Consider the following 12,333-nt stretch of genomic DNA (forward strand, 5'->3'; position numbering starts at 1 on the left):
GTGGACCAGAGTCCGTTGAAGGCTGCTGTTTTCCAGTTCCTCAGCTTCTAGATTTTTTCCTTCTAAAACGGAGACTGCATCTGCAGTTACAGGGTGACGCCCGGGCTCTTTCCGCCTCTCCTGTTGCAGTTGCCCTTTTGCCATTTTATTCAAGAAAGTCATCACTGTGGTGTGTGGCCCCAAGGTGTTAGAACGCGGGACTTGCAAAAAAGGGGGTCAATGGGGATTATTTTAGTGAAGCCTCCTTTAATTAAGCTACCATAACCCTCCCCATCTTTCTAAGAGTTGCATTAAAGCTTAATGCATTAAAATTAGAAGTAGTTATGTAGATTTTATCATAGATTATTATTATTTGTGGTGGATATATAATTTAGGAGAATCTCTCTTTTATACTAAAAGTTCAGTTGTCACAGGGAATTTCAGAAAATTACATTTAAAAGCATGTTTTTTTGCTTCAGAGTATATCAGCATGACTAATAAGGTTCTCTTAACACTAAGAATTATATTTCATTAGGAAATTTTAGGGAGAAATTGATATGAAAATGATATTTTTTTCTTAGGTGAGAGGCAGAGAGACAGAGACAGACCCCACATGCGCCCAGACCAGATCTATCTGGCAAGCCACTAGGTGGTGATGCTCTGCCCATCTGCGCTGCTGCTCCTTTGCTCGGCAACTGAGCTATTTTAATGCCTGAGGCGAGGCAGTGGAGCCATCCTCAGTGCCCAGGGCCAACTTTCCTTGAACTATTTGGGCCATGACTGCAGGAAGGGAAAAGGGGGGGGGAGAGGAAGAGGAGGGTAGAGAAGCAGATGGTAGCAGATGGTCACTTCTCCTGTGTGCCCTGACTGGGAATTGAACCCAGGACATCCACACACCAGGCCAATGCTCTGCCACTGAGCCACCCAGCCAGGGCCAGAAATATGATATTAAGGAGAAAAGAAAATAGTGTAAAATCGCCAACTGTTAAGTGAAGCTTATTTAATTTTTAAATGTATGCTGGTGGATGTAAGATATGGTTTTTACATTTCATTGAATGCATTTAAAAGACCATAGTAGCACACATTTAAAGTGTCTAGATTGACAATTAGCATGAAAATACAACTTGAAAATTTTTTAATTTCAGATAAAAAAATCTGAGATATGAACTTAAAAATAGGTCTAACACAGGGGTCCTCAAACTGTGGCCCCTGAGGCCATTTATCTTGCCCCGCCGCACTTCCAGAAGGGGCACCTCTTTCATTGATGGTCAGTGAGAAGAGCACGGAGTCACTCACGTATAGTACTACTTCCGGTGACGCGGGACACACGCGTCACGGCTCTGGAAGCGCGTCATATCACTTGTTACAGCTAGCAGATATGGAACCCGGACATTGACCATCCCATTAGCCAAAAGCAGGCCCATAGTTCCCATTGAAATACTGATCAGTTTGTTGATTTAAATTTACTTGTTCTTTATTTTAAATATTGTATTTGTTCTCATTTTGTTTTTTTACTTTAAGATAAGATGTGTGCAGTGTGCATAGGGATTTATTCATAGATTTTTTTATAGTCCGGCCCTCCAACAGTCTGAGGGACAGTGAACTGGCCCCCTGTGTAAAAGTTTGGGGACCCCTGGTCTAGGGGAACATAGTTTTTTAAAAAGTTCTATGTTTGATAGCAAAAATATATTTGAAGACCTTTATATTTTATTTGTTATATTTTATTGCTGAGGGCACTGTCTTTCCTACTGCTCTTCTTTATCTTATGTGCGGGATTTAATTGGTTGGTATTTTATATGTATGGCTTACCTTATGCTAATGAAATCTGTGGCTAAAATACATTTATTTCTTTCATGTGCCAAACTGAATGCCAGGTGTCCCAGAGGAGACACCAGGTTCTGCCTTTCCAGAGCTTATATTTCACCCTCTTTTTAGTAGTATAGAATTATGGTAGAAACTGTAGCAATCAAATAAAAATGTTAATCAATTGAGATATTGATCACATTAACTCAACTAATGATACAAATGCATTTCTCCAAGTGTAGTACTCATGTTCTTGGTTTTTGTGTAGGTACTGTGTCTTCTCCAAATCTGGTTAACATCCTTATTTTTCAGAGTTAAATGCAGAAATTGGGGCAAAGGAGACTCTGTTTTTCTCTTTGATTGGGTTTTTATAAAGAGCGTTGGTATTCCATTTAGTCTTTATGAAAAATGATGTTAAAGTTAATCTTTAATTTTGTAATCTTGGACAGTAAACTCTCAGAGCAGTGGCTTCATTTCTTTCTTATTAGATTTTTGCATTTAGTTTTTGGGAGAGTAATTTGATAAATATTTTAGGAATATCCAGAACTAACAATAGAACAGAGTGACTCAACCTGTGATAGCATAGTTCTCCACACACTGGCCAGTTCTTTGGTGTTGAAGTCGGCTCATTTATTAATGTGCCTGAATAATTATTTGTGGGGTATGAGACCCAAAAATTAATGTGTATTGAATTGAACATTTTGCATAAATTTCTTTCAATTATTTTTTAAATGGTGTAAAGTTATGCCTTACATAATAAAGAAATTGTTAAAGCGAATGAGCTCAAAGCTATTTTGTTTCCTTCCCTAGGTGAAAAGAAATGGATTATCTCAGACAGTTAGCCAGGAGGAAAGAAAGAGACAAGAGGTATGTTCTCTAGAGTCTGAAGTGTGTGTGCTTCCACCTACTTGGGCACTTGTTGAGGTGTTTTGCAAACGTATAAAGTGAGTACGTGCCAAACAAGAATAAAAGGAGTTTTTTTTACAAAAGAAGTATGTGATAACTGTCAAATAAAACTACACTTGAATCTCTAAAAAGAGAAAAAATTTAAATATCCCAATGCTAATGTAAACAACAAAGCACCTTGCCCAGGTATTTAAACTGAAAGAAATATGTTGAATAATGAAACAGAAGTTAGACCCTGGAACTGAGAAAGGATGTCACAGGAAAGACTGAGTAATAACGTATGTACATTTGTCTGCAAACAGAATGTAGTGTACCCTGGTTGTGGGGTTGGGGGAAAGAACCCCTCTCTTTATGAGGTTATTCCAAAATAAAACTTTACTTAATAAAAAATAAAACAGCAATAGGGTTTCACAACTTGGAAGTTTAGCTGCAGTTTAAGAAAACTGCTCATTGTGATGATATTGTGAAGTTCTCAAAGCATTTTCCTCCTGTCTCACGCATATTACTGTGGATAAACACACACACACATTTATACATATACACGCATATACATTATTCTTTTCTTCTTCATTGGCATGGAATAATGCAAAAATATAAGTGTATATAATAGTACCATTGTTTAAAGTTTTTTAAAAAAGAGTAGTATATAACATTGGTGTACCCATCACTGACAATTAGCAAATGTTTTACATTTATAATTTTTATCGTCATATTTTTTAAAGTAAATAAAATAAAATTTTCAGTAAAATAAAAGTCCTGTATTCTCCTTCTCAGTCCCACTCCCTGGTTCTCAACCCCAGACGCAACTATAATTATGAATTAATGTATATTTGTCCAATCTGTGTTTTTAAATCATGTTTTACATATATTTATATACTGTATTTCCCCATGTGTAAGAAGCAACCTCTTCCAAAAAATTTGGGGTCTAAAAACTGAGTGCATCTTATATAGTGGTTATAGATTTTTTTACTTGCATTTAAGAAGTGTGGCATTTCAAATGCCATAGATGGAACTGAAGACGAGGCAATATATGAAGATCATGATTCGTCATCAGACACAGATGAGGACAAGCTAATGGATGGGAGTTTTGACAGTGATGAGGAGTTGTATGAACTTTATGATGAATAAAACTCGAGTTCAGTAACTTTATATAATACATTTTTTTTTTCAAATTTTGGGCCTCAGAATTAAGGTGCGTTTTATACTGGGGAAATACGGTACATGTACTTGTGTGTGTATATTAAAATGTAAATAAATGATTCTGAATATATTTTTTGGTAATGTGTTACATTCAACAATATTTTTGAGATTTATCCATGTTAAGGCCTATTAATCGAGGTCATTTATTCAGACCCCTATAGAGTATAATCTATAAATAATGCCTTTTTAAAATCTGTTTTTTAAATGGTGGACAGTAGGTGATATGTTTTTTTCTTTATTGTTAACATTGTGATATAAACAATGTTTCTCTTTCCTTGTGGACAAATTCAAGCTTTTCCAGAGTCTTCATTCCATTTGAATGTTTCTGTTCTTTTAAACTTTTTCTATTTGAAGCTATTCTATTCCTCTTATATTTTGAAAATATTTATTAAGATTTGTGATATAAGAAAGTAATGGCAGCAGCAAATCTAACTTTATGGTTCCTTTCTATTCCTATATAACTATTTTTAGCAGGTGTAACCTGATTTGCTTTTAAGTAGTTGATGGCTCTGTTGAGGGTGTTTTAACAATGACCTTAAACCTACACTGTTCACAAAAATTTGGGGATATTTTATAGCATCATATTCATTTTTAAACATCCCCTAATTTTTGTGAGTTTATTGTATTGAAGTACCAGTTATTCATCTTACCCTGTGATCTGTTATGTGTAGTATATTATATCTTTTTGTTCGAATCTTAGTATTGTAGATTTGATCTTAAAAGCCTTTACTTTCTGATTTTAAGTCATTCCAAGGCACCACATTCACCAACAACCTTAAATCAATTATTTTTGGCTAGGAAGTGACAGTTTTCTTTAGCATGCATTATATTTCCGGGGGATAATCATATTGGTTGATATTGGTGTCGTAGAATTACATAAAATACAAGTTAAGTCAATGTTTTTCAACTGCTGGTTTGTGGACAGGTTGGCCAGAAATTTCATGCCAGTTCATGAAAGAATTAACTACCCTGATGTTGTATGAAGATTGTAGACCCAATGATTTTAGCCAAATTTGCTTATGCTCAGAGTGATTTCTGCCTTAGTGACCCCCCAAATAATTCTATTTTCATCAGTCCCCAAGTGTAAAAAGGTTGAAAACCATTGGGTTAAGTGAGACTTTTAATGTTCTTAACTCTTTACTCTTTAGATTTGTTATATCACTTAAATCCCTGAGCACAACCCAAACTAGGCCAACACATTTAAGTAAGAATTTCCTAAAAGCTTATGGATGCTAAAAGGGGAGTGGTACATGTAGAGATTAACACCACTCATCTGACTGACAAACATGGCCTGCCCACCAGCAGCTAGGCACCTGTGTCTGCCTGGTCCACCTGCCGAGCCTGCCTGTTTCCACCCAGCCTCAGGAGCAGCACAGGGAGCTCTGGGAAGAATCTTCTGAGCCCAGGGCTTGTTGGGAGGAGCCCTGAAGGGCTAGGTGATGATGGCAGTATTACTAGGGAGATCTCCATGAAGGGTGTGAATCTCAGGCCTGCAAGGATGTCATAACGCCACTCCGAGAAGGAATTCTCCCTGTGTTGCCATTCCTGGAGGGTATGAAGTTGATTTTGTTAAGGAGCTAGCTGAATTCCTTCACAGGGCATTGGTGTCCACCTACTTGTGTGGGTTGACATTTCATCATTAATGAACTCTTATCAGGAAAACCACTGTGTGCCTGACACCAGATGCTTCTGCAGAAGGTCTTTCACTCCACTTGAGACACTGACAAAAGCAGAAATGGCTTGTTGAATAGACAGAATTACTTTCAATTGAGTATATGTATATGAGTTTATATAAAGGAATTTCTGTAGCTGATAAGAGCCTTTGGAAGGTAGGTAAAGTCATGCTCTCTTAACACAACAGAATGTTTGCTGTTATTGACTGCAGATTATTAAGACTGAAACATAGGGAGAGAAAGGGCCCACAGAGATGAGGTGAGGGGATATATTTGTGAGAAATTTTCTCTGAATCCTAAGAGATGTCTAAATCCTTCCTGTCCCAGAGCAGCATGCTTTGAAAGCAGAGCTGGAGAAGATGACTCCAAAAGTTAATTAATGTCACTCTGAGGTTTAATGATCTATCTTGGCTTCCTAACATAGATCCTATACTGTGGGTAGTGACTACTGCTCATAATTTGGGTTTAAGTGCCTTATAGAATGACAGTTGTTTGGTGATACAACAGCATTAAGTTGTTTTCTTAATGCTATCATTTTGTACTTTTCTAAAATTAGATCATCCTTATAGCAGAATTAGGGAAGCTATATTTAGTTCTTTAATTAATATAACGTAATAATACATTTCTTCTTCCTCCTTACCAGGCTATCTTTGAAGTGATATCCTCCGAACACTCATATTTACTCAGCTTGGAGATCTTGATACGGATGTTTAAAAATTCGAAAGAATTGAGCGATACAATGACCAAAACAGAGAGTCATCACCTCTTCTCCAACATTACAGACGTCTGCGAGGCGAGCAAAAAGTAAGTTCTTCTTAGTTTGCCTTTGGTCACCGCAAGACATTGCTTCTGAACAAACACCTGTATTAGTTTAAGAGGAAGATATTTAGAAGTATGAAATATTTCATTAATTCAGTTGGTGTTTAGCTGTATTATTTCAAATAAATTTATAGGTGTTTCAAGTTGTTGATACATAGACAGATGCTAAGTGTGTAATTGTCACAGAAGACTGTTATATCTAAGGTCTCTTCATTCTTTTTCCTCATTTCTCCTCTTTGCTGGACTCTCTCTGCTGCTTTACTTTTACCTTATGAGAAATTGTAGCTCCAGGTGATAGGATATTTAGTGTAGGTTGAGGTAAGAACATGCTCAACATTCAACTTGACAGTGTGGCATCTGGTCCCCTTTATGGTGGTTCAGCTTCTTCACTGCACGCAAGTAACACTCCAAAGCCCTGTTATGAAAGGAAGACAGGCAGGAGCAAGACTGTTCTGGTTCTGGCAGTGTGTCTGTGTGTGTGTGTGTGTTAATCGGTGTCATGGTCCCACTCAGTTCTCTCCTTTATATTGTTCATTTCAGTCAACACTTATGGAACTTCCTATTCTGCAAAGTACCTGGGTTCTAAAGCATTTCAGCTGGTGGCATCTTCCCAGGGGCCAGTGGTAGCCACTGGAACACTCAGAGCGTGTGTACAGAGGCATCCGACTACAAGGGTGTTCTCCCGAAATGGCCAGGTTTGGGTCAGGCTGGAGGTGGTGGCCATTAAGGCCTTGGTGGGAATCAGCACTAAGGGAAGTGAAGGTCTTTGTGTGCCTTGCAGAGGCATTCTCACTGTTTCCTGAAGGCTACATGGGTGCATTGAGCCATTAAGTAGAGGACTGATGTGGTGACCTGGGAGGTAGCGATTGGTGTTTGTATGAGAGAGGAGCTGAAGATGGTGACAGATTTGTGACCATTCCAGTACCACCTAGGGATGATGGAACCTGATAAGGCATTGGAAAGAAGGGACCTGAGGGCTACTGAGGGAGATAAAGAATTCAATTTTGGGCTGGTTGGAAGTCCTCGTGGAGCCTGAGGGGAAGCTGGGGGAAAGTAAAGGAGAAAACATGTTAGAACTAGAGAACAGTCTTGATTGGAGAGGCGGTTCTCTACATGGCGGTTTCAATGAGATACTAGAGTTTGTAGCAATGGTTTTGAAGTGACGTGGCTGTGTTTACTCCCAAGGGGCATTGGCAAATACATATCTGGTTGCCCCATATCTGGTGACTTGGGGGTTCTAAAGGTGTTGTAAAGTACCCGTACCTCACTTCCACAGGTTTACGTAGAGACACTCAGTCTGGATGAATTTTGAAGGGTTTTATTAAAGGAGGAGATTTATTAAATATGCCGGCCGCATATGACTAACATGGGGCATTGCAGACCCAAGAACTAAGCCGACTTTCATCCCCACCCCTTCCCCAGCAGCTGTCTAGCTTTATTTCTTACAACCAATGCAGCAAACTAAAAATCATAAATTTTATAAATTTACTTTCCCAACAGTGGGCTGCTTTAGCCCACATGAGGTTTTTAATTTCTCCGCAATTCCCTGATGTAAAGCCAGAAGCCAGGGCCAGGGCCACTATCACAGCCGCCTGGCCCATGCAGGTTAGCATTGGATTCGGACAGTCGGTAAAGAAACAACGGAGCCACAAACTGGTGGGCCATAGTCTTTAATTCTAGCTTGCACCCGGCGGGCAAGTAAAAACACACACTGGGCTCCAAAACCCACTCACATTCAGTGCTCACAAAGCCACTGACTTATCCGAGTTTCCTAGAATCAAAGGTTTCTAGCTCACCAGCATTATTCTCCTCAGTTCCCCATCTCCTTCCTTATCCCAGATACAAACTCTGCACAAACTGGCTGTAAGGCCAGGAGCCGCCATCGTGGCCATTCACATGCAGGTTCCCATTGGATTCAGGCAGACGATAAAGAAATGGCGGAGTCAGAGGATGGGGGGCCATCCTATTTATTGGTGTCTCACCAAGACAGGCAAACCACAGAAGAAGACAAGGGAAAAGCAGAAAACCAGCTCTTCCCATGAAGGGCAAGGGATCAGGGAAGCCCCTGCAATTGTGATAGCAGGAACTGTGTGTCCAAGCTCCTGGTCTGTCCCACTTTATAGTGTAGAAAACCAAAATCCCTTAATCCAATATACAAACAAGGAAGTCTCTGATACAAAGTCACTTATCCAAGGCATAATTGTATTCCTCATGAGAGTGCACCACCCAGATCATACAATCAGTCAAGGGTGTGGGGAAAAGCTTAGTCCCAAAACCAAACCTTAGGCTACAACCACCTGGCCTGCTTATAGCCTGTCCCCCACACCCAATATAAGTCACAAGCGAGCAAACATATATATCATATTTACAAACTTATTTGACCAACATTGGCATCTCACTCAACACTCCGCCATCTTGGCTGCTTCTCCTGGCCACATGGCCTCTTTCTGCTCTCTGCTCTCTCATGCTAATCATCCCAGGAACCAAGAGCACAAGCTCCCGCTCTGTCCCCATTTTATAGTGTAGAAATCCAAACCCTTAATCCAATATACAAAATAGGGAAGTCTCTAATACAGTCACTTTCTGAGGCATGATTGGATTGTACCACCCCACATCAAGAAGGGTAGGAAAGGCTTAATCCCAAAACCAAGCCCCAGGCTACAAGGATTCTGCCTGCCTTTAGCCCACCCCAACACACATTAATATCACCTGGGCGATGGCCTCCTCGTGTTATCTTTAACAAAGTGAGCATAATACATTTTATCTGCCCAACACCTGAGAATTCTTTTTTTTTTTAAACATAGGCAGAGATAGACAGGAACGGAGAGAGATGAGAAGCATCAATCATTAGTTTTTTTTTTCGTTTGGCGTTGGGACTTCTTAGTTGTTCATTGATTGCTTTCTCATATGTGCCTTGACCGCGGGCCTTCAGCAGACCGAGTAACCCCTTGCTGGAGCCAGGGACCTTGGGTCCAAGTGAGCTTTTTTTTTTTTTTGCTGAAGCCAGATGACCTCAGGGTCTCGAACCTGGGTCCTTCCTCATCCCAGTCCAACGCTCTATCCACTGCGCCATCATCTGGTCAGGCCGCTGAGAATTCTTTTTACAATTTCTTACTGTTATGACTAAAGCAGTGGGTTTCCCTCGTGAACCCCAGGCCTCCCATGTCAGACAACAGTCATGCCACGTGACGGAACTGAGAGACCGGGAGGTGACCCAACACCTGCTTCGGCCCTGCGGGAGAGAGTCAAAACCCTTCTCCCAGTGCTAGTTTTGTATATTTTACACTTATTTTCCCTTTTATGATTTTTTTTACACAGCAGTGGAGGGCACCAAGCCATCACTCCAACCCTTGGAGGGCCCATGTGACCCCTGTGTCCTAACAAGGAGAAGGGGAGAGGCAGCCAGAGGGCCTTTCTCTGATAATCCCATTCCCTATAATCTTGTTATTCATGATTCCATTACTCATTTTGGAGTTGCAGTTTATTTCAAGGAACTGATAACCAGCAAGGTCCACACCTGTGGTTTGTTTATTTCTAAACCTTTTTACCTGACCCTGTTTCCTTTTTTTTCCTTAAGTTTTTTTCTAAAGCAATGTTCCAATTTTTAATATTATTCCTACCTTGTATTTTCCAAATGGGTAAAATTTCTGGTCAGTAGGTGGATGTTGGGCAGATAAAATGTATTATGCTCACTTTGTTAAAGATGCCGTCACCCAGGTGATATTAATGTGTGTTGGGGGCAGACAGGATCATTGTAGCCTGGGGCTTGATTTTGGGATTAAGCCTTTCCCACCCTTTTTTGATGTGGGGTGGTACAATCCAATCATGCCTCAGAGAAGTGACTTTGTAGTAGAGACTTCCCTATTTTGTATATTGGATTAAAGGTTGTGAAGCTACAATATAAAATGGGGGCGGGACGAGAGTTTGGGCTCTTTGGTTCCTGAGATTAGCAAGAGAGAGCAGAGGAGAACAGAAGGAGGCCACGTGGAGTAGGCCAGGAGAAGCAGCCAAGATGGCAGAGTGCTGAGTGAGATGCCAGTTTGTGCAGTTTGATGCTGGAAAAGGAAGGAGATGGGGAACTGAGGAGAATAAGGCTGGTGAGCTAGAAACCTTTGATTCTAGGAAACTCGGATAAGTCGGTAGCTTTGTGAGCACTGAATGTGAATGGGTTTTGGAGCCCAGTGTATGTTTTTACTTGCCCGCCGAGTGCAAGCTAGGATTAAAGACTATGGCCCATCAGCTTTTGGCTCCGTTGTTTCTTTGCCGACTGTCCGAATCCAATGCGAACCTGCATGGGCCAGGCTGCTTTGATGGTGTCCGTGACTACTGGCTTTACAGTGGATATCTGAATATCTGAAACTAGTTCCTATTTTATACTTCCTCCAGTCACCTCACCCTTACTCTAGCGCCCTTCCCCTGCCGTTCCTCAGAGTATGTCCCAGCCCTGCCTTACGCTTTTCTCTCAGCTAAACCACTTACTTGCCAGCCCTTCCCCCCAGAGGCTGGAGAAACTTTCCTTGGCTGCTCGTAATATGGGACATTTGTTTTTCCAATGTCTCTCTTTTTTTGCAATATGCACATTTTTTCTTAGCGTAGTCCTAATTTTTTTTTAATTTCTTCCTTTTTTATTTCGCTCCCCTAGGGACCCTTTGTCCTTAAAAGAGTTCGTTTCTTGAAGTGCTGTTACTGTTACTTTAGTTATTCTTTTATCCTGTTTCAGACTCAAATCTGGCCGGACTAGGAAGATGTGGCACCCTCTTTGTATCAGGCATGTTTTTAGCCACTGTGTGGATTCATTGTTAAATTTAGCCATTGATCAATGTATGGAAACTGATCAGGGTGGCCCAGATCCTCAGTTATGATGTCCCAAACTGCCCTTACTAGTCAGAGATTAAAAGTCCGGTCAATGGCCATCCTACCCTGTTGGGCAGATAAAATATATTATGCTCACTTTGTTAAAGATGGCGCTGCCCACGTGGAGGCTGTCGCCCAGGTGATATTAAGGTGTGTTGGGGTGGGCTAAAGGCAGGCAGGATTCTTGTAGCCTGGGGTTTGGTTTTAGGACTAAGCCTTTCCCACCCTTTTTGATGTGAGGTGGTACAATCCTATCATGCCTCAGATAAGTGACTTTGTATTAGAGACTTCCCTATTTTGTATATTGGATTAAAGGTTTTGAATCTACACTATAAAATAGGGGCAGAACGGGAGCTTGCGCTCTTGGTTCCTGGGATGATTAGCATGAGAGAGCAGAGGGAGCAGAGCAGAGAGCCAGAAAGAGGCCATGTGGCCAGGAGAAGCAGCCAAGATGGCGGAGTGCTGAGTGAGATGCCAGTTTGTGTAGTGTTTGTATCTAGGATAAGGAAGGAGATGGGGAACTGAGGAGAATAAGGCTGGTGAGCTAGAAACCTTTGATTCTAGGAAACTCGGATAAGTCAGTGGCTTTGTGAGCACTGAATGTGAGTGGGTTTTGGAGCCCAGTGTGTGTTTTTACTTGCCCGCCGGGTGCAAGCTAGAATTAAAGACTATGGCCCACCAGTTTGTGGCTCCGTTGTTTCTTTACCGACTGTCCGAATCCAATGCGAACCTGCATGGGCCGGGCTGCTCTGATGGTGGCCCTGGCCGTAGCCACTGGCCTTACATACCCCAAAGGTGGGCCATTCTGATTCACAAGAGTACAAAGTCTTTTCTTGGACCATTTAATTCCATATCCACGATTGCCTCCATAAGCTTCTTGAAAGTGCTTTAGGAGACAGCCTAAGGGAGTCTTCTGTGTACTGGGCCCTCCTCCCATATTTAATAGCTAGGGCCACTGATTTACAAAATTGAAACTGGGAAAATGCAGGAATTAGCACACTAATAAAAGCAAGAAAGATAAGACAGATAATAACTAGCACCCAGAATAAAGGATGTTTGACTATAGAGGTATTAATTATTACACAAGACAAGAGGAAGT

At 40.9% G+C, this 12,333-nt stretch overlaps 1 protein-coding gene across 2 annotated transcripts in view; it reads left to right on the plus strand.

The window, feature by feature from the left end:
• The window catches only part of ARHGEF26 (Rho guanine nucleotide exchange factor 26), a 136,965-nt gene that overhangs the window by 25,812 nt on the left and 98,820 nt on the right, over positions 1-12,333 (plus strand). For both annotated transcript variants that reach the window (XM_066369910.1, XM_066369911.1), the window contains exons 4-5: positions 2,593-2,649; positions 6,205-6,365. In XM_066369910.1, coding sequence (XP_066226007.1) covers positions 2,593-2,649; positions 6,205-6,365 — 218 coding nt within the window. The remainder of the gene's footprint in view (positions 1-2,592; positions 2,650-6,204; positions 6,366-12,333) is intronic.

The sequence above is a fragment of the Saccopteryx leptura genome, chromosome 2 (assembly GCF_036850995.1).
Source record: "Saccopteryx leptura isolate mSacLep1 chromosome 2, mSacLep1_pri_phased_curated, whole genome shotgun sequence".
Classification (NCBI taxonomy): domain Eukaryota; kingdom Metazoa; phylum Chordata; class Mammalia; order Chiroptera; family Emballonuridae; genus Saccopteryx; species Saccopteryx leptura.